Here is a 22,842-nt window from a genome sequence, read left to right on the forward strand (position 1 = left end):
GCAGCTTCTGAAGCAAAAATGTAGCTCATGAAACCGTAAAAATGCCTCTTTAAACATCCTGTGTCCCAAACAGACCACTGAAAGCCCTGTCAGGCTCAGGGAGAGCAAACAAGCTTTCCAAGGGACAAGACAACTCACGGGTTGACAAACCGAGAAAAGGCATTTCAGACCGAGCAGCTTCTTGCTGGCAGACGGCACGACACAGCTATCTTTAGCACACGGTAAAGACAGGGTAGGGAATCGGGAGGAGTGAATTAGCCAGCATTAATACTGCCATTTGTATTCAGCGTACTTCAAAGCGCTCGCAATGCAGACATCACCAGACACAAAAAAATATTACCCAAGTCAAATGGAGAGCTAAGTACAGCACATTTGCTGGAGCCCAGAGTAATGATCAGCGGGGACTGGATGAGACCCTTGGGACCACCTCACCCCACAGCACCCAGGGGGACGAAGCAGGTCGCCTCCTTGCCTGCTCTTCCCTAACACCTGCCCGCACAAATTAAACACCACTGCCCCGTTGTTTAATGAGCTAGCACGGGTGGCTGAGCCAGGAGGATAAGGGCAAGTCCAGAGAGAGCCTCCCGAACCAGTACAGAGGCAGGAGCTACTGTGCAGAACCAATCTGGGACGGGGCTCAGCAGGGGCATAGGGGAATTGCACCCACTCACATCCCAGCAAGAGCAAGACTGCGCCTGAGATCCACGGTGGCAAGTCTGCAGAGAGTACTATGGCTGGGCAGACGCTCCAGATGCCGAGGAAGCTGCCGGTGCCTGCGGTGCTAGCCATGGGAACAGCTGCTTCAGCAGCACATATGGGAATGGGCCACCACTGCATGCCATCCACAAACAGCTTTGAGAGGGTGGTCACCTCCCCCTGGGACAGATGCAGAGCCAGGCAGGAGCCCGGGGCTCCCTGCTGCCACTGCTACCTGCACCCTGCTGCGGCACAGGGAAGGCCCATGGCCAGCCCAGGAGGGGATGCTGCCATCACCAGTGCATCAAGCCAGCGGGGAGCTGGCAGGGAGAGCCCAGGGACGAGCCCCAGGAAGGGACAGGCAGGGCTGGGGGAGCTCCAGGGAAGGGGGCTGGAACCCAGGAAAGCAACACCCTCCTTGTGCAACTGGTCCAAGGCTAGCAAGAATGCTGGTCCATGGAGAAGCACCCATATGCAGCCAGGGAAGGAAAACACAGCATTAACTGAGCCAAACCCCTTCTGCCAGCTGCCTTGTTTTCCTGCAGATTTATTGTTCCTGCACTCAGCAACAACAGAGTGAAGGCACAATAAGGAAACTTAAGTGATCAGTGGCTGCTAATCAGCAAAGCTTTCCAAGAACTCACCAAAGCCAAGAGGAAAGGCTCGACAGCTGCTCTCTGCTGATGCTTGCTAGTGCCCCAGCTGCACCACAAGCACGTGGCACCTTCCTGCTGACACCCCAAGGGGAAGGGGGACTCTAAACACACACAGGGGAAGCACGCTTGCTCCTGTCTAACCTCTCCTACCATCTCAGGGCACAAAGGCAGGGCCTGCTGCCATGCAGCATGGATAACCTCCCACCACTCACACCAGTGGAGACCTGGATGGGGATGGTCTTGGACCAAAGGGTCCGTCACTCTGCAGGAAGGAGGAGAACCCCAGAAGCACACCCCAAAAGTTTATTAACTTTGTGTTTCAAACAGCACTGGATAGTATCTCCATGCAGAAGAAAAAGAAAGCCTGTGTTGCCAGAGGCAGCTGCTGCGGCAGCTCAGTGGAGCCTTACCTTTGGGCATGATGCGATGCATGGCAACCGACAAGAAGAAGATCGAGTCGCTGTAGTAGGTTCCTGATCCAGCACTGAAGTGTTTCTGCATGGCTTCAACGATTGGAAACAGCTTTTCTGTCAGCTCATTCACATCATGGACTATTACCTGGGAGAGACACCAGAAACACCACTCAGCTGGCGCAGCTCTGGCAGCCTTTGTTCAGCCTGCAGCGGAATGGGGCAAGCACGGGAGGTTGTCAAAGCACAAATACTGCTGGTGGCACTGTAGCTGCACAGAGGGGCCCAACTGCCCTGTCCCCTCACGTCGCCCTGCCATGAGAGCCAGCAATGCCAGGGAAAGGAGGGAAGGATTTTTACAGCCATTTTGTAACTGTGAGATGAGCAGAGACTCAAATCCACTCACACAATCAAGCATGTTCAATGTTTTGTGGGTTTTTTTCTGGTCTGTTCCCACTGCCTAATGCAACCACTTATCTGGTCTCCCATATGGAGTCCATCAGAAGAGGTGGTGGTTCGCTTCAGGCTCTGGCATCCTGCCATTTTGAGGCAAGCCAGACCACGTCACTTACCCTGAGGACCAAGATTTGCTCCTTGCTACAGAGGCAGGCTGTGACAGGGCCAGGGACGCAGCCCGGATTTCCTGAACCTCAGCCCAGCACGGAGACAAGCTCTGCAGCACGTCCCGCTGGGGCTGGAGGGGGAAAGGGAGGACAGGCCACAACACGCTGATGAAAATCCAAACATCAGGAGTTACAGCAGAGCTGAGCAACTTCTCTAGATGCATCTCAGCCCACTTGTGCTGGAGCTCTCCTTGCGCTCAGCCAGCCATGCTCTGCACTCCCCAGTCCTGCTGCAGCCCATGCACCAGCACTGGCCCTGGTGCGCCTACGCGGGTTGCAGCTATGGGCCAGAAACTGGAGCAACTGCAAACGTACCTTGTCAGCTACTGCAATTTTACAAGTTTATAATTATTTCTGGCCAAAGTCTGGTGAACAGGAACTTCCATGCAGCCTGATACTCGTTATACACACAGAAGGATGCAGGTCACTGAATCATGCAAGATAACCAGAGAGATTTTCAGGGTAATTAAGAGGGACGAGGGACACAACCCCGGTGCAGATAAGAGGGAGTGCAGGACCTCAAATGTGGAGACTTGAGGTCGCGCTGCCTTATTCAGGCCAGGGACAGCAGGAAAAGCCCCGCAGGAACTGAAGGCCAGTGAGGATACGACTTCGCAGCAGTACTTGAATTTTGGCAAGTGGAGCCTATACCCCTTGTTTGAAGGATACTGAGACACTTCCCCAAGCTGGCCCTGCCTTCAGAGGGGAGTCAGCCCCACACAACTTCTGGAAGTCCATTCAAAACTAAACTATTCAACAGTCCTATGGTTTCACTCCTTTTACCTACTAAAACTTCATCTGCTCAAGAGTAAGGAGCCCTGCAGTGTATACTTATACATGCAGGATAGAGCACTTGCTTTTTTTTTTTTTAAATCACCTAAACCAAGCCGAGTGCTTCAGAAGAAAAGGCAGCTTTGGAACCTGAGCTGGTGCAATGATCATCCTCTCTACGTGATGCACCGGGGGCTGCTCTGACACCCAACAAATGTGGCACAGAGATGGAGGCAGCGAGCAGCCTGGGGCTTCTTCCTCCCACACCTTCTTGCAGAAAATGTTACCCAGACCAAAGCGCTCCTGCATCAGAGCACAGCTCACCAAGGCTGGGAGCCACTCATGGGACCTGCAGTATGCGGAACAAGGCAATGTGATAGGCCCACCTGACCCTGGGCACGATGGCTGAGCCCGTGGGGGGGGACCACCGGAGGACAGTCACAGCAGAGTCCCCATAGCCACCCTCCTGGGGAGGGCACCTCAAACACCCACCCTTGGCCACTGGCCTCTGCTGTCAGCCAGGCGCTGTATGAGAGCCCTCGGACAGGCTCTGCGGCCAGTGTGTCCCCCAGTGGGGCGGTCAGGCTGCTGGCGTCCCAGCTGCTGGGCTTGGGGCCAAGCGCCTGCAGGAGGACGGCAGGAAAAACACAGAACAACATGTACGAAAGTGCATTGGGAGAGCTCATCAGCAGCCACACCTGGCTTTGGACAGGGGAGGAAACTCTGTTACCAGTTAACATTACGGCAGCATTTTGCCGCAGCCCTGCCAAGCTTCGCAGCTGGCTTTGCCATCGTGGTTAGCACCGGCAGCGCTGCAGGAACAGGCAGGAGAGCAGCAGAGCTGCGGGGAGCAGATCAGCAGTGCCAAGTGCCGTTGCTGGCAGTGATCCCAGGTGACCAAACACAGCAAAACACCACTGCTCTCCAGGTGCAAAGGCATGGACCACCTGCGCACAGAGCTGAGCACCACCATCACTGTGGTGCTCTGCTCCAGCCCAGCTCAGCAGTGGCAGCTCTGGGGTCTGGCCAGACTGGAGAAGCATGGAGGAGAAATACAGCACCTGTAACTGCCCTTCTGCATCCAGCAAAGACAGCCTGGAGTCTGCACAGCACATAGGAAAAAGATGAACAGGAGGAAAAAAAAAGTCAAACCAGTTCCAGTCACCTCTGAAATGAGCAGAGTGCCAAGCACCAGTGGACAAAAATCATGGGAAAAGCACTCCTGAAACTCCAGACACAGCATCATCTGCCTTCCCTCCCCCGCCAAAGAAAACAGGAAAATTTGTGTCTTTTGCCCACCCTTTGGTTAGGCACTTCTGCAAAGCAAACTCCCGAGCAGCTGAATTTTCCTTCCGCAGCCACAGGCTGGTCAGCCTCTCCAGGACTGTGAGGGCTTCTCCTCTCCCCAGTGCTGACTTTAGCACAGCTTGCTGATCTGCTGCTAATTTTGTACTTCGTTATTTATTTGTGTAGCAGCTTTCAGTAAATCCCCGTAGCTAAATCCAGCCACGTTTGCTGAGCACATTAAGAAACGTTAAGTTCTAGGGGTTTCCTGTGCAAGCACAGTTTTATAAACTCATGTCCTGCACCGAGGAAAGACCCTTTCAACTGATCCACTAGGAAAAAACAACGCACGTTCCATTTCTCTTTAACTTTCCCTTCTTCTCATGCTGTGCATCTTTCAGCTCTCTTGTAAGCATAGAGTCACAGAAGCTCAGTTACATTCACCCCAGCATGTCTTCACACAGCACCAGACCCACGGAGGAGTCGGTGTTTGGCAGCATCTTCCACAGGGCTGTTCTAAACAAGCAACCAGGAAGAGCAACGAGCAGAGCTCACGGTTAATTTTATTTTCAGAGGGGAACGGAATAAATAAGTGATATGAATCAGTGCAGAGAGTCTGAGTACGCAGCCCAGAGTTGCAGGAAACGGGGTGAGTCTGGGCTCTTTGTAAGCACAGTATCGGCTGCTGAGACATGCCTAGGCTTGCTCCTGGGCACTTACCACTCACCGGGATGCGGGAAATGTTGCAGAGATCACCCTGCAACCCACGGGACAGGATGCGCTCGCTGCAACTGTGAGCATAAAAGCCCTGGAAAAAGCCCAGCAGAACCTCGGCGAGCCGGGCTCAGAGGACGAGGCACAGGCAGGAGGGCCACGTCCTGGCTGGGTGCTGGCGTGCGGCAAGTCCTCCCTGCAGCACCGCTGCCCACGGGTGCTTCCCGGCCGGCTTCCTCCGTCCCCGCCGCTCTCCACGCCACGCCAAAAAACCACCACCTCGTGGAGCACGGGCTCCACCTGCCGCTCGCCGTTGGCACACTACGCTCCCAGCTCCACATCTGGGACACATCTGTACGGGCACTGCGGGAACGATGACACCACATCACGACTGGGACAGCTGCCTGCCCTGCCCTGCCAGCAGGGAGGGTCCTGTGCCTAAGCTGCTCCCACGCACCCCACCGCGGTGCATCCCGAAGGGCCCGCGCTCTCACTCTCCATGTGCTGCCCCAATAACCGGCTGCGTCAGTCCCCAGCAGATTTTGAAAACTCCTGAATTTGTGCAGGGAGAGACAAGAGCTGGCCCATGACCTTCCCCAAGTGCTGGGATCCAGGCGTGGTTCCTGGGCTTCACTCTTAACAGAAGATCCAACTGATCCCAGCTCTGCTGGGAGGGGAGGGCAACATGTTCTCATGAAGAAAAAGTTCAGGGCTTTTATCAATCCTGCCTCAGCAGCTCAAGTTGCCCTCAGCCCTTTATCAAGTCTGCTCTAGGAAAACAGCATAAGAACGAGGAGAACGTTCTGGGGACACACCAAGAGAACCAGGAAAGAAAAGGTATCAAGATGGAGATGGGTTACTCCTGGACCTACCTGAGTATCAGGATCAACCACCTTCAACATTTTAGCAGCACCAAAGGTCCAAGCTAGGATGATGTTTCCTGCTAAGCAGATCCCAGTGAGATCTCACCTGAGCCCTCCAGACCACACTGCTTGCTCACATCCAAGAGATGAGTTCTGGTGCAAGACCTACTCACCGAGGTCCAAAACACACTCACCAAGCAGTGAACCAGGCTTTACTGTGAGTCCACAAGCACCCACAGGCAGAGACCCACCCCACAACAGGCACATCACTCGCACGTCCCCACGTCACACAACATTCAACTGTCAAGCCCACGTGCTCCTGGAGAAGCAATGCTGCCGAGGCTGCCCGTAGAAGAATTTGGTTTCTGAGAAGAACAGATGGCAATAAGGCAGCTACACACACAGAGGATCCGAATGCCATGGTGGCCTGGTGGTCCTCCCACTCCAGGGGACACAATATCACAAACCTGGACTAGGTTGTCACACTGCACAGCTGCAGGGCACTGTCACGGGGCACTGCCAGTCCACCCTGCTGCGGCGTGCAGGACCCCTCCCGAGGCAGGACCCCTCCCGACAGCTCTGCACTGCTGGCACGGAGCAGTTTACCCACCATGGATGTGACCTGGCTGAGCACCTGCGCTAGTAAAGCACCGCTTAAGAAAAAGTGGGATTATTTACCAATAAATGATGTGTATAAACAACGTTAGGGTTGCATCTCTAGCTACGTCTCAGGGTTCAGTTACTATTAAGCACCTGAGGAATGAGAAGTTACAGAGCAGCAGGGAACGCTTCCGCCCGCCACTCGGCAGCAGCACCTGGGAACGGGACAGTCCGGGTGCCCACGGGTCCCTCACCTCCACACTCCCCGTTTCCAGACACCTGTCTGACTTCGCACGGACAGCGCGACGTTTCCGCGAGGTGGAAATACTCCTCCAGCAGGTCGCAGGGCCGACACCGGCCCGTGGAAGCCCCCCGGCCCCTGCCGCCCTCCATCGCCTCTTCCAAGCGCCGCCGGCAGCCCCCCGCCCCCCACACCCCCCCCCCCCAGGCCGAGCCGGGCCCACCCCGGGCTCTGCCGAGGGGCCGCACCGCTCACAGCCACCGCTCTCCCCGGTGAAAGCGCCGTGGCGGCGGCGCGGCCCCCGAGTGCGGCCAGTCACCCCGCGGCGGGCGGCGGGCTACGGCTCCGCCGGGCAGGCCCCTCACCCGGCCCGCGGGGCTGGGCGGGCAGCGGCAGCCAGGCGTGGCCGCCGGCCGGGAAAGTTTCTTTCTGCTAGGCCGCGGCCCTTCGCCGTACGGAGGGCTAACGCGCCGCCGGGCCGCCCGCAAACGCCGCGCAGCCCACGGCCGGGGGGCGGCCGGCCGCCCCCGGAGCAGCAGCGCCCGCGGTCCCCGGCCCGCCGCGCCGCCCCGTCGCACCTGGTGCCGGAAGGCGGCGCCGCGCAGCAGGTCCCGCAGCAGGCCCAGGCCGATGTCCCGGCTGGCGCCCTCGGTGACGAGGTGGAGGTGCAGCGCGTCCGCGCCGCCCAGCCGGCCGTGCCGCAGCAGGGAGCGCAGCGCCGCCTGCCCCTTGGCGCGCAGCGCCGGGCTCCGCTCCGCCTTGGTGAACATCATCAGGAGATGCAGGTCCCGGCCCCCCGCCGCCGCCTCCCCGCCGCCGCGCTGGGGGTGGCGGTGGGCCGGAGCGGGCGGCGTGGCGCGGAGGCGGCGGGTGGCGCTGGAGAAGGTCTCGCCGCCGCCGCCCAGGTAGTAGAAGGCGCAGACGGCCAGGGCGGCGGCCAGCGCCAGGGCGCAGGGCTGGGAGCGCGCCCAGCCCCGGGCCGCGCGGCCCATCGCCGCCATGCCGGGCGCGCCCCCGCCCCGCGCGCCCCCGCCCCGCGCGCCCCCGCCCCGCGCGCCCCCGCCCCGCGCGCCCCCAGGTTTAACGGAGCCCGGCGCCCACAGGCCTTACAGCACATGCAGCCGGGGCCCGACCGCGGGGACAGCGCGCCCCGCCGGTACCGTGACAGCCCGCAGAGCGCCGCGCGCCGCTGCAGGGACAGAGGCTGCAGCCTGGCGGAACGCCGCCGCGGTGTACAGTCGGTACAGTTACACCTCAAGGGGGGAATACAGGCATTTACTGCTGGAGCGCTTAAAAACCAAGTACAGAGGGACACGTGGGTAAAGAAACGTAACAAAAAGTCCATTAATCCAGGGCAGCCTGTCCCGGCGGCGGAAACGGTGATTTCTCAGCAATTTCTATCAACGCCCGGAAATTCTGGGACTGTAACAGAAAAGTAAGCGGGACTCTTTTCCTCCTCTGTCATCTCCTTCCATGGGAAGAGAAACAAGAAAACAGTTCACGTGGAAAGGTAAAGCAGTGTGTGAAATGGGATACGCGGAAGTGGTACACACGTCCTCCCGCCCAGAACTGCCTTTCGGGAGTCGCTCCTGTTTTACAAGGTGCTTTTGCGCAAACAAGGCAGCAAGGCATTTCCAGGACCAGGCTGCACGAACAAGGGGCATAAAATCCAACTTAAGGAAAAGGGTCCATCTGTGAAGGGTAGTTTGCAAAACCGAGACTCAAAATACTTTCATTATATTAAATAATAAGATGAAGCAGCTCGGTCCTTTTGACAGGGTAAAAATACTACACCCTATTATTTGTAATTTTATCAAACAGTCCTTTTATAGTCAGTGTGCCATTTGAGATTCTCGTGACCAAGAAGCAGAATTAACATAAAGAGTGTAAAACAGATCGCTGCAGAGACGCACCAAGTCCTGGAAACATCACAGCCAACCCTAGAGTTTTCACCTTTTTTCTTTAGTGCTACAAAGTTTTTGCTCCGTTGAGGAGAACCCCAATGATCTGGACAAGGTGTGTACTGATGTCATATTGCAAAACAGAAGAACAACTTCCTCAAGTATGGGGGTTTGCTGCCAGCAGTTGGAAGGTCTGGTTGCATTTTCTAAAACTTTCAGCTCAGTATAAAAACAGGTAAAATATAAAACCCCCAGAGTGAAAAATGTAGTATCAATACATGGTTCTTTACCCCAGTAACATTAGATGCCATGAAGAAGTACAACCTGAAGCTTCTGAAACGAGTGGAAAGACTGCCGTGGATTTCAGCTTGGATTAGGTCCTAATTGGTAAAGGAGGCTGAAGTCCACAAGGTACTTGCGAACCAAAACATGCGTTCAGACTGCAATATATGCAGCTTGTGAAAGCAAAGACAGACTTCTACCACCTACCGCCGTTTCTTATAAATTTAGGTAGAAATTCCAGCATGTCTAATATAATTCAGTGGCATAACTCACTATAATTCAGAAATTTCAGGTTATATGCACTGTACTGACCTTAACATAAAATAGGAAACCTTATGAACAATCAAAACAATACAGACCACAAAGGAGACACCACAGACACCATTTTAATCAACATGCAACGTAAATAAATTACACCTTTGAAATCAAGATGCATTAGAATGTATATTTGACTCCTTGACAATTGTCTTTCCAAGAGACTTTTGGAACACATGATCTAACTCTGGCTAGGAAAAATATTATAAAATCTTTCAATGGGCTACCTAATAAGTTATTAAAAATGCATGTGAAAGCTGATTTTAAACTGTGTTGGGAATTCACTGCTTTGTAGCTCACCAATATATTTCACACCTACAGAGAAACATGAACTGGAATCGAAGATTTCTATTATTTGGTGCGGAGTACAAGACACTAACCCAAAAGGGAGCCTTACTGTCTACTATTCTAGTTATACTGAGGTTCATATTGTAATAAAAATGAAAGTTTCCTAACATTACTGAGCAGAATAATATTAAGACTCATATTAGTCCAATAAAATTAGGACTCAGCACGTGAGTCAGAACTCTGTGTGAATCCAGATCCTCCGAGCCCTGGCGACAACCATGCTTTGTACAACTGAAGGCCGAACCTCACGAGTTACAGAGGCCCTGGAGCACTGAGCCTGCCTGCCTCTGGTAGGACTAAGCCGTCAATACAGCCAAAATGAATATGGCATCAAGTTATGTGAAATGATGAGAAACATTAATGGATGCATTGCACCTGGCCTGAAAAAAAGTTTTAACTGAATGCAGCTTATACTGGACACCCTCGCATACCTAAAAGGATTTGGGAAGGAGGCTGCAGGATCAGAAGTGACATACCTACCTCCTGACCCATTAACGCTCAAGAGCTCCTGACAGGAGTAATACAACCTGTGGATCAGGTATGCTTTGTTAGTCCTTTAGCATAAACAGACTGATACTGCTTTCCCAGACAGATCAGAGCTGGGAATGCAGCATATGGATCTACAGAGATACAGAGAAGCAGCTTTTTTGACTACAGGAAGTCATCCTGCAAAATCTGTCACAGAGATTTTTGTGGCTAGGGAGGAATATACCAGCACAAGATTTGAAGTAAGTGTCTCCGACATTTTTCCAGCAGCATGGACTGAGATAGTGATTATGCCATTTAAGCTTTAGGTAGCTTTACATTACAGCCAATCGCACTACATGCTGCCTGTCACGTAGGCTGCAAAAGACAAATCTTTAGAAAAAACTATGCCTAAAGCGTATACTATACATAGTCCTATCTTACATTCTCCCATCTGTACACTGGGAATTTTACTTTAAGATATACTAGAACATCCACTGCTGTTAAATACTGCAGAATAGGAAGTATATTATCATTTAAATAAACAGCTATTTAAAAACCAACTTACTAGAAATTACTGCTTAATAGCTGATACTCCTAAGTTTCTTACTATTCAGACTAAATGCACTCTTTAAATGGGCAGAATCTGCTTTTCCTAGCGTAATTAGACCACATGAGGCAAAAACTCTTTTGTAAGATTCTTTTGCTCGGAAAAAGAATCTATTGGACAATTGTAAAACCCTGTTAATTTTGCAGCAATAGTCATCCAGATTTGATACAAAATTATAAATACTTGAAATACTTTGTTAAAATTTCATGTGCCAGAAAGTTCAATTTTACTGTAGTTTACAGAATATTTTTCTCCCCCTACAATTTTGCTCATCTTAGCCAGCTTGGAGAAAAGCCAATTAATTTCCTAAGTCCATTTAAACAGCAAGTTAGCATAATGCCATGGCTATTAGGATTATTAAAAATTCACATTGATACTATGTTACCTGAAAATTCTCCTTAAGTTGTCCACAGGGCAGACAAATAGAGCATAAATAACTATCTGCTGCTTTGGGGCTTCAGGTGATTACTACCTAGGTATTAACCTGACATATAAGCAAGTATCTACAGACATCATTTATGCATCCACAAAGTGGAGCTCACTAACGAATAAAGCAAATTGTATTGCTGCCCTCAGAATACAGCTGGAGACTACGCTCATTCATTACTTTGCAAAAACGTGCAATTAAATTCCTAGGTTTTCTTGTGCACACCTTAGTTTAGACAACACACATTACATGATCTGCAAAGATGTGTATGTAAGGATACTGCTTCCTGATACAAAGGATTGATTGCCCTGAATTTAGAGTGGTTGCATTACATGTGAAATGTTATATACTCATCTTAGGGCTAGCAGTGAGAACAGCAAAAACAAAAGGTAACAGACATCCTTTGTATGACTGTTCTACACAAACTCCATTGGCTCAATATTTACTTCCATGTCTCAAGTTTCAAGTTTTGATGTCAAAATACTACAAACAAACCCGACATCATGTCCGGAAGGATTAAGTTTATTTTCTGTGAAAGGTTCCACATGCTCATGTGAAAGTATACTTGCTGCACAGAAAGCTTAATTTAAGAGAAAAAAAGGAAAATAAACTGCTCTTAGAAGTCTGGTTCTCCAGGTTATATAACTATTGTGACTGACCCGCAGTCACTAGCATAAAGGCCAGCCTGGTGGTACAGCTTCCACTGTGGAAGAGCTTGCAGAAGAGCAGGAGCTTGTCTTGTTATTAACAGCCTACCTCTAAAAAGAGTCAGCACAGGAAAAGGGACTTTGTTAAGTTATAGGCCCACAAACAGGAAGACAACTCAGCAAGTCATGACCCCGATTCCCTTCCAAACAGTCCCAGAAAATGCAACCCAGACCTTCTCGTCAGAGGCACATTCTTTATGGCAATAGGGAGACAGATGACAGTAGGCAATAGTAAATAGCAAAAGCTGGTCTGATCCTCCTGCCATCACGAGTCTACAACATGTACAGCTATGCTCTGCTACCTTTATGTATGAACAGCAGACAGCTTTGTTCTTGCTAACAGGTACTATTTTTATACTGAGCTAGCAGGTATTCCTTTTATTGTTTTTTTAAAACATTTTCTTCAGCTGCTGAGGTATACATACTGTGGAACATAAAAAAAAAACCTCATACATTTCCCCAGCTACCACAATCTAAAGCTACATTAGAGTGGTCATTTTATCCAAGCTATCTAACAAAATGCATATAATTCATTCTGTTACAGTAAAAAAAAAAGAGACTTGCACTATCAGGATCAGGTTCTTATCTTTCTTGACACTTAAGACTTCTGGGAATCTGACTGCTGGAAACGGTTTAGCTTCTCTGGATTATTTGATGCCATTTGAGAAAAGTCACGAAAAATGTCCTGATAAATTTCATCTCCTAGGTAGGAAAGAAAAGGGAAACAGTTTTAAACATTTGTGATAGGTAACATCACCCACCATCACACAAATGCCCTGCTGTGCTACCCATTACTGTGTAACACTCATCCACATATAAAGATTGCTTATAGGTGGAATGATGCTTATGTGAACTCTTTGGGACTGTTTACTGGCATGCACATTCTGTAGAAGCAAATTAAACAAAGCCAAACTATACCTGAAATAGTACCTCACACGCAGCCACACAGAAGAAAGTTCAGAGTTAGAAAGGAAAAATGAAAGCATTTTAAAGCAACATAAAAAGAAAAATGTTTATTAGCTATTAAAGAATGAAATCTTTGTTTTTGCAAGGAATTGCTAACCAAGATTCTCTTCAGAAAAAGTAGAATTATGGCATAAATAAAGATTTACTTGGCAACAGAGGTCAGAAGTCTTACAGCCAGACAGAACTCTCCAGGAAAGAAACAACCAGCAAGCAATAGTATAAAAAAGCAGCAATCCTAAGTAGAGAAATTATTGTTCATAAGTCCTTTCGGTCTATTACTTCAGCAAATATAAATTTTTACATGCATTACTGAACATCCATTACATCTTTTAGTTTTATCTGTAAGAGTGATGATACTTTCCTTAAACACCTTTCATTTGTTTTTTTTATCCTCACACTTTGTGCTTAAACACAACCTGACTACTAGTATATATTCCCAAATGAGGGATGGCAGCAATTTCCACCAGGCCTATCTCCCTCTCTCCCTCTCCTTCCCTGTCTACAAAAGAAAGCACATTCAGAAATGATTACATTTTGAATCATTGCCCAGTCATTCTTCTAACGCTTTAAAAATGGACACTTTCACATTCTTTCATATGCTGCAGCATTTTGGGCCTTGAGTCCAGGTTTCATTTTAAAACATTAACCATACCCTATTGCCTTCAAAGGGAATTAAATGCATGAAACTTTTGGTCTGGGCAGGAACTATGCAGCCATCCAAATTCTACTGTATTCCCAACACAGCTGATCACACAGGACACAAGATCACAGCACTACTGTTCCTTGCTGACAGCTTGATTAATAGCACAACAAAGAAATCAACCCAAAACCTCTCTCATAATGTACATTGAACATGAAGATTTTTCTTTTCCAGTGTAGACTGTGGAAGAAAAGTATTATTCCACCTTTATTTTTTTTTTTACCAAAGGATAGTTTTAAAAAGGATGCGTGTTTAAAAGTTCGCACTACAGTGAAGAGTTACACTGTTTTGGTTTTCCATCTTTTAATGCACATTTCCAATATTAGAACTATTAATCTTTTGGAGATGAGACTCCATTCCTTTGAAAGAACTTTCAGAAATTGTAACTGACCTTCCAAAAGTATTTAACATGCATGGCATGTGGGTTTATATAAAAATTTAATGACACAATTCTTCCCAGACTTTAAAAGATAAATACATTCAATACTGCTCTCTTAGGAAAAGTCAGTTCTAGCGAAACTCCCTTTTGGTTTTCAGATTTAGTTTCAAGTATCATCATCTAGAGATGAAGCAGGCACAGGACATGGTATTGTAACAGTTTCTGATAACTGTTTGCACTGGGAGATAAGCACAGAATGAAGGGAGTTGTAACATTCACCAAAAGAACAGCTATGAAGAACACAAATCGCAATCAAGCTTGTATGATAAAAGCAATTATGCTTTTAACACAGAAGTAGGTTGCACTGGTGAACTAGTACTGTAGTTCAAGCTGCCATAGTTGGTTCTTTCAAATCAATTTGAAAGAAAAAAAAGCTATTTTTGCAAGATATGCTCTATGTTTGGCTCTATTACATAACAAAAATACTGCATACAAAAATATACTAAAATAAAGTGCCCCTTTAGTTTGTATGCTGCATTAAAATAATTAATACTGTAAACCTTATAATGATTTCAAAATCCTACTTTAAAATCGAATTCTGGAAATTCCCTTTCCAAGCAATGTTCTCCCTAAAGTGCAGGTTTTATGTACAAAAATACTATAACAGTGCTTTACCACTTAACACCAGAGTAACTCAAAAGGCACACATCATACATTCAAGAAAAGATAGGAAGAAAAAGTAGCAATACTAATATCATAGAGTTAGCAGACATACTGTAGCACCAGAAGATGAGCACTCGAGTATTATACAAGAAACAGTACAATGGTGCATATGGCTTCTACCACCAGAAATGAAATTTTTGTGGAACAAGCTAGTTTCAGCTAGTTCCCATTCTAGGAATATTTTGGAAGACCAACTGTACCTTGCAAAGCAATATATACATTCTCTCAGTAGCTCAAACCAGCCAGGTATATTTAAATTAGAAATGTTGATGCCATTAGCTACATTAGTAATTGCTTATCAGTTGCATTACTAAAGCAGGGAAATAGGCAGTTGGCTTCACTCTGATGACAGCAAACTCATATATCGATATTTACCCTCACATAGCTCCCAGCAAACATACAACTGTCTTGAAAATCCTTATTTTCTTCTAGAATCATAATATTAGAAAAGAGCAGTTCTCAAATAAGAGCAGTGCAGATAATTTAACATGTATATGCAGTGAAACAGACCTGCCTCCTCTACGACCATGTATGTAAAGGCATCATACATCACGACAGCAGAGACAGGTTTTGTGCTTACACTTACATTATTACACAACCCTTCTAGCAGGCTAGCAGACATTAACATTTAAAATGCTCAAATATTTACTTCAACTGTTAAAAAGACTTCAGTGAGTAAAGAATCAAGGAGAGCAGAGCTATGCTATCCAAAGATACAGCAAGATCTCTTGTCTGGGACACTGTGCTTCAGCTTGTGGCCTGCATTTCAAAAATTATTCTAAAGATACCCTCCCCTTGATTTTGGCAATCTCTAACTGTTGTGGCAGCTCTACTTTCCATTGTCAATCTAACCTACTTACAAGGATCAGACACAGATATTTTACAGATAGTATCAACTGCAGTCGCTAGGCTCTACTGTAATACAAACTGGTAAAAAGGTCAAGATACTTTCAATGAAAGACTTAGCCAGCTTTTTATTTCATCTACCTAACTGAAGAATCTGCCAAAAAAAAATTTTAAACAAGATGTCAAGGAAAATAGTCTCCCTCATCTCCAGTTTAAACTCATTCATATTTTCATGTAAGTGTTGCCTTTTTATGAATGAAACATTTCACTAAACATTTGTAACATTTAGTAACCAACTAAAGTCTTTGTGCAAACTATAGAAACATATTTTTCTGGTTTATAATAATTCTGGATTTGTGATCTAAAATATTCATTTATAATTTAGCACAGAGCTTCCGAATCTGAATACCTCCTCTAAACACCTCTAATCTAAAATATTCATTTATGATTTAGCAAAAAGTTTCCAAATCAAAACACCTCCCTCCCTTAAAACAACGGCATTTTACCATTTGACACCAACAGTTACTATTTTTACCTCTTAAAATGAAAGTGAGAAGACTCAAAAATACTTCACTATTTTTTATCTTCAGCCTGCCAGTGAAGTAATATGCAATTATAGGAGAAAACAGCTTCACATTCAAAACGGCCAAACTGGCAATAGACATTTTTCATACGCATGGCCTGCTGCATTTTCTGAGTGGGGAATTCTTCCTCATTAAAGCTCATAATCAAGTGTATGTTTTTAAATTATCTGTTGCTCTGTCAAAGAAAGCATTTGAATGTCTGAGTGTCTACAGTACTTTTAATTTGAATTTCCTAGAAGACTTGTTTAAAATGGAATTTGAAAAACATCTATTCTTAAGGAGGAACTAAATATATATGGTTTATTTAATAGAGTTCATCTGAGATACTGACATCAGACTCAGTGTTGCCCCCTGAGTACGCTGCAGCCCCAGTCTGGTAAAAGACATAAGCACACACCATCCTTATGTATTTTCCACCAATTCACAAGGGCTTTATAGAAGTGAGCCAAGAGTACTCAGCACTCAACCTTAAAAATAAGATTTGCTTTTCACTGCTGCCAGGTATAGCGGCATGTTTTTAGCTGTCTAACTTGACAATCAAGTGTACCTTCATTATTGACATTTGCATGAAGTTCAATTCCTATGGAAGCAAACCATAACTTGCATAAATATCACATCAGAACATAATGTAGATTGGGACTGAGTGCCCGAGAATAAAGTTGCACATATTCATTAAATAAAATTTGTTACTTTCTTCGAATGTCTCAAATGTCTGCCAATTTCTTTTTTTAATCAAATGGTAAGATACTATGCATACAAAAATACATACTTAAGAATGACTGTTTTGCTTCTTATTGTATCAAATAAAAATATTTAAAAATAAAATTAAGTAAATAACATTTATATTTCTGTCTGGAGTTATTTTGAAATATTTGATGTACATTTTTACATCGCTGTGCAAGCATTTTTTCTTAAAAAACAGAAAAAGAGGATCATTCCACAGGAAGGAGAATGGTATCCTGTAATAAGATGAACTCCTCAACTGTCTCTGAGCAACCTGGGTCAGAAAGCTGCTATTAAGTAACATCAGGTACACCCTAACATTATGTAAATTTCAATGGAACATCAACAGGAGGAAACTGTGAACAACTACCAGCAGAACAGGTTGGTAATGGCTGTAGTAACATAATACTAATGTAGCTACTACAATAATGTACTGCAAACACTCTCCTTTTAGGTGTCCTAAATAGTCTGACAGTCACACTAGTGAATTTCAATGAAGCTTTAACATGTGTTGGTTGTTTATAAAAAACATTATTGTATGAAGCTATCTTAAACTTCCCTCAGATCCTAAGAATCTAATTGTAAACTGATAAATTCTTGAATACACTTCTTATACTGCATTTCAGTATGGTTATTAGTAGAGTATTGACCTGGCTGTCCGTAGAGTCCTTCAGATTCACGCATTTCTTCATTCATCCTTGCTAAACGCAACCTATGATTTAGAAAATAAAAACAATGTCATCTTTAAAGTTCTAAAAAAAGACTGCACTTCAAGACCTACAATGCACTCCTGAATCTCACACCAGTGAGGTCATCAGTGCACAGTGCACTGATTTTCCTTTTGCTCTCCCTGTTTTTAGATAAAGGAATTTTAACATTTCTTGTATTTTTAACTTGAAACAGAAAAGGAAAACCTAGTGACCTAGCCAAAAAAAGAACATACAACTTACAATGTTACAATATCTGCATTTGCAGCTTCCACTGCTATACTCAATGGATCTTTCCCATCTTCATCAGTGGCATGCTGGTTTGCTCCTCGTTTTAGGAATAAACACACTTGCCTGTTTAAAAAAAGCATTTAAGAATAATTTTCACAGCAATAAAGGAATAAAGGAAAAAAGCAAACAAGTTCAAGCTTTATGTGATTTATTTGGCTTAAGTCACCAGAAGTCTCTTGAATTTATCAAAACAGCACTGCTCATCTAGAATAACTAACAGTAGTTAGGCTAACGCAGTAGTACACAAACCCTTTAATTAAGCCACACTACAAGGACAGCCTAATCATGCTAGTGCAGCAAGGAGTTTAACCCTTCAAAAGTGTGACTCCACCTTCCTGTATCATCTTTGGTTATAGAACCAAAAAACCTCATCTCTTTTACCATGACAGAAAGAGCCACTGAACACAATAAATCAATACAGGAAGGAATAGAGTTCACAGGTGCTTGATTTACCCAATAAAAATGGATTTCATTTTTCCTTGCTATTAGAACTCTTCATCTTTATAAACAGGGCATACAGAATAAGCTTACACCTTAAACTCCCCCAAGCTGTTGCACTCTAGAATGCATGCATGCACTCTCTGTAACACAGGTGGGATGAATCAGAAAAGGCCTTGGCCCTCACATACCACTATTTCTCCTATTTGTATCACATTTCTTAAGGAAACAAGGAAAGTCTCATGAGTCTTCACCAGACGTTCATGATATCTCAAAGCATTACTAAATAAATGTTTTCACAAAATGGACCAGAGTGTGTTTACAGTTGTGTGTTTTGCTAGCTAAGTCAAAATGTTATTTCCTCTCACCACAAAAACCTAAGAAAAATCTAGGTAACCTGAAAAACATTAAAATGCCAGAATATTCAGGGAAATGAAGAAGCTTCACATTAACAACTATAGTGAAGGACAGCCATTTACAAATTCTGGAGCAGCGAGTTACCCAGTGTGCCCTAGAACTGTGGCATGGTGCAGGGGTCCTCTTCCTTTCATGTCCCTGATGTTCACGTTGGCCCCATTCTGCAGCAAAAATTCACAAGCAACCAACGAACCCTACAGAATAAAAGCAATGAAACAATTCAGGACCAGATTTCTAGAACACGAGCCAAACTTGTCCTGCCTTCTCACCACTGAGTCACGTGGCAAAGGGAACAGAAAGGATTTGCTTCCACATAAAATTTCAACACTACTATGTTATATAATTCCAAACAAAGCATAAAAAGTAAAAAAAAAAATAGTTCAGAAACAACTTTGAGAGAACATTGTAAAAACTGCAACATCACATTATCATTCATTAGCGAAGCAAGCAGTTCAAAAGGAACAGTGACACAGAAATGTTGCTATTATTCCCCTTCCCCTCCTCCCACATCTGTCAGTGCTGTATATCACATACCCCTCGCACTGCCTGAATGAGTGGTGTTGCTTTGTTTTCTTCTACATTGACCCAGTTTACTTCAGCTCCATGTGCCAATGCTTCTGCCATATCAGGAAGACTCTTCTCAAAGGCAGCTCGATACAGCTGCAATCCTGGACTAGACTGTTTGGAGTCACAGAACACAGCAGACTCTTGCTTGTCTCCTTCTGAAAAGAAAAAAAATTGCTTCTCTAACCCCTGTTTTTATAAGGTACCCCCTGGAATTCTGACCAAAAATATAATTTCTCTGGCATAAGGTAGCTCAGGTTTTGCAGAATGCTGTGTGTTGTCACGCTGTTCTGCCAGAAGTCACAGATGCCTTTAGCTTGTTCCAGCATTCAGGCATGGCCACATCACAGAATTATTACTGCCCAGAAAACATTTTCTCCACATTACTGACTATTCTTCAATCTACATATTCCATGTCATTTCTAAGAAACTATTTTAGCTTAAAGTGTGTTTTATCCTATACTGCAAGATAGGAATAAAACCAATTTCCTGCAAAGATGTAGTCATACAAATGTATCTTTATCTGCAACAGCTTGATATACCTGAATACGAAGCTAACACTGTTCTGACCTAATTTTCCTTAAAAAATCCCATTGTCATTTACCAATTATTTGCTGTAGCGTATAATCTTTTGGACTAAAACATAATCTTTCTTTTCATCTCAAGGAGTTATACAGAGTGAAGTCTGGGAGATAAAGACACTGCTATAATATAAGCTTTCATGAGTTACAGCATCATAAGTGTTTCTACAATGCAGTGAAAGCCATATGCTGCTTGCCTACAAACCACAGCTGTGAAATGCTCTATTTAAAACATACCTCAGAAGAGTGCTTTGATGTAGAATAATAAGTTTGCTTTATAAATGTTTTTGACATTTTGACAAGCCATACTCAATACTTCTGTCAGACCAGGATGGTAATATTAGATAGCAAATAATTTCATCAATCAATTTATATAACCGAGTAAGGAGGGGGTAGTGTTTACAGACGTGGTCAATTCCACATAAGTAGAAACCTGACAATTGAAGCAAGAATGCTCAAATAACACATAATAGCCTACTATCTCTGACTTAATAGGAATTTTATCTCCAAGGGCTTAACTACTTATAAAAGGATTATGTGTTTCTGTGGAGACCTGTCCATATCAAAATGCAGCACTGCTTTATCCACAAAACCCCAAAGTTTGGCTCAGTATCATCTGACTGGAAAACACATGGTTCTCTGAACTCATTTAGAAGGATCCAATGTCACTCTTGCTACCAAGTCTGGAGGGAAAGAAGGTCACTCAAGCAATTTTTACCCTTGTTAAAAATGTTTCAGCCCACCACGATATCAGAGACATGATTTGTATCACCACATACTAATCTCTTTTACTAAATTTTCATCTTAAAGTGCAAAGCCTAACGCACCTGGTTCATACAAACTGTTAGCTGATATAGTAGAGGCAAGGTGTTCTCTGCTGTCATCAGCACTCTGCTGGATCCCACTGTCACTGCTTCGTACTGTTTTGGGGAGAAACTGGAATTACCATACAGGCCATAAGTACCTACTCTTCACAGATACCATGATAATAAAGCAAGCTCTTATACTTGGTCCTGAACACATCATGTTTTTAAAAAATACTAGTAATTATTCAATATTCTTAATGCATCCATAGAAAAATATGGTCACATATTGCAACCATAACATTTATAATAATAATTATAAATGTCAAAGGTTACTAAAAAGGAAAAGATCAGGATAAGTAAAAAAGCTTAAATTATTTCATGAAAACACTAAGCAATGCAGTAGCCTGGAGACAATAGATTAAAGGCAGGGAAATGGCCACAACACACAATGGATTACTAGTGCAAATACTGAACATGCCATAGCTGTAGTACTTACTACTACGTAGTTTTGAAGAGGTATCAAAGTAGGAGAAGAGTGAATCTAGCTCATCAGGACAGAACAGAGACTCCCGCCTCGCCTCGTCGCTACTTACAGCAACCGCTGGGACATGCAAGTTAGCAAAGCACAAAGCAGGCAGTAAGGAAGGGATAGGGCAGGAAAGAACGTTATTGGAAAAATTAAGAAGGATGAAAATACGGAGGAAAGAAGGTGGTTAATATGTTTCTGAATGATAAGCATCCCCACTCCAAATTCTTGCCCACCTGAAAAGGCACATCTCTGAAAAAGTCTTTTCTCCCCATACTTCTGAACTAGGCTATGACCCGTTAAAAGACAGATCCAACTTCTCTGCACAAGGCAGGAAATTAATACAAAAATATGTTATTTTAAAAAGAACATGTGTGATATAGCTAGACAGAAGTCTGTAAATACCTTTTTGGGATGCCGCACCTTGTTCCCCTGCCTGAAGGGATTTTTCATGGCCACTGTGCCTTTTCTCTTCCTGACTTTGAGGCAAAACTTTTGTTCCAGATTCAAGCAGAGATACTGACCCAGGCTGCTTCTCTACAAACTTTCTTTCAACGTACTTTGCTCTGATGTATGCCTCCTTCTCCTGCCTGTCATATAAAAGAATCCTGGAGTTAATAAACTAATATTTTAGTATTTTCATGTATTAAAAGAACATCTATTTCACACTAAAGCCAGCAACCAAACTTGTAGTTTGGTATTGCTTGTAAAACACACTTAACAGCACATTTTCAGAAAGATGAGCAGTACACCGCGTAACTCATTCTGGATTCTTGATTAAACTTTGCATAAGACACAAAAGAAAGTAATTTTCTTAAGTTCATAAATGTATATTTTCTTTGAGGTAGAGACTTTGTAAAGTGGTACGTGGAAGAGTAAGTGTTAGTTACTGTATGTTACTTCTTGGTATTAATCTTTTATACGTTTTACACTTAATAAGCAATTAATATAGCATACATTTAGCTTCCTAGGTAAATATAAATTGCAAAATGTTAAAGGAACATCAAGAGAACAATAACAATAATAAGCCTCGTGTAGGCATACCACTGGTTCCATAATGCTTGCTGAAATATTTTTTCTTGTAACCTCAAGTTATCTTGACACACCCTCCCCAGTTGTGACAAACCGATGAAAGGCACTCAGAGTATTACTATTGAAACTGCTGAAAAGCAGTTACCCCTAGAAGGAATATCAAGCAAATCTCCTACATTATTTATACTACCATTATTGTCTCCAAATTGCCAACACTTTATAAAGCTGGTAAAAACAAAGTTTTAAAAGACATACAGCAGAAGAAAACATCAGGAAACTACCTTAAAACACAAATTAGCATCAGAGAAATGGAAGACAGCAGTACAATCATTAGAGGGTTGCTGTAAAGCAGCAGAGCTTAAGTATAACGTGGCAGGAAAGAAAGCGCATTCTGGAGATGAGTGAACAGGAGTCAAACTCAAGAGCAAAGTCATTGTAAACAAAAGGCACAGCCACAGGCTCCTTCCAGGAGCACTCACAGACCAAGTACAGCTGGCTCAGATGGTACCAAGTAGACAGGAAACAAAATCAACATGCCCACATTGATGAGACAGAGCAAGATGGTATAGAGTTGTCATCAAATCAAGGGAAGGAAATCAGAAAAAGAAATTAACAATAGAAGCCAAAAGGGACTAACAGAAGAAAT

At 44.7% G+C, this 22,842-nt stretch overlaps 2 protein-coding genes across 5 annotated transcripts in view; both read right to left on the bottom strand.

Moving 5' to 3' along the window:
- Positions 1-7,989, bottom strand: part of XXYLT1 (xyloside xylosyltransferase 1) — a 37,288-nt gene extending 29,299 nt beyond the window's left edge. The window contains exons 1-2 of one of the 2 annotated variants that reach the window (XM_080410125.1): positions 7,969-7,989; positions 1,763-1,910 (exon numbers count right to left, since the gene is read on the bottom strand). In XM_080410125.1, the coding sequence (XP_080266251.1) occupies positions 1,763-1,853 (91 nt within the window). In that variant the 5' untranslated portion in view covers positions 1,854-1,910; positions 7,969-7,989. Of the gene's footprint in view, positions 1-1,762; positions 1,911-7,436; positions 7,897-7,968 lie in introns of those variants that run through there. The other variant, XM_080410124.1, reaches the window with a different exon arrangement.
- A 1,418-nt stretch (positions 7,990-9,407) lies between these two features.
- Positions 9,408-22,842, bottom strand: part of ACAP2 (ArfGAP with coiled-coil, ankyrin repeat and PH domains 2) — a 67,651-nt gene continuing 54,216 nt past the window's right edge. For 2 of the 3 annotated variants that reach the window (XM_080410117.1, XM_080410115.1), the window contains 7 exons: positions 21,570-21,754; positions 20,660-20,752; positions 19,222-19,409; positions 18,772-18,881; positions 17,785-17,895; positions 17,485-17,546; positions 9,408-12,615 (listed from right to left, as the gene is read on the bottom strand). In XM_080410117.1, coding sequence (XP_080266243.1) covers positions 12,512-12,615; positions 17,485-17,546; positions 17,785-17,895; positions 18,772-18,881; positions 19,222-19,409; positions 20,660-20,752; positions 21,570-21,754 — 853 coding nt within the window. In that variant the 3' untranslated portion in view covers positions 9,408-12,511. The remainder of the gene's footprint in view (positions 12,616-17,484; positions 17,547-17,784; positions 17,896-18,771; positions 18,882-19,221; positions 19,410-20,659; positions 20,753-21,569; positions 21,755-22,842) is intronic. The other variant, XM_080410116.1, reaches the window with a different exon arrangement.

The sequence above is a fragment of the Falco punctatus genome (assembly GCF_963210335.1).
Source record: "Falco punctatus genome assembly, chromosome: 13".
Classification (NCBI taxonomy): domain Eukaryota; kingdom Metazoa; phylum Chordata; class Aves; order Falconiformes; family Falconidae; genus Falco; species Falco punctatus.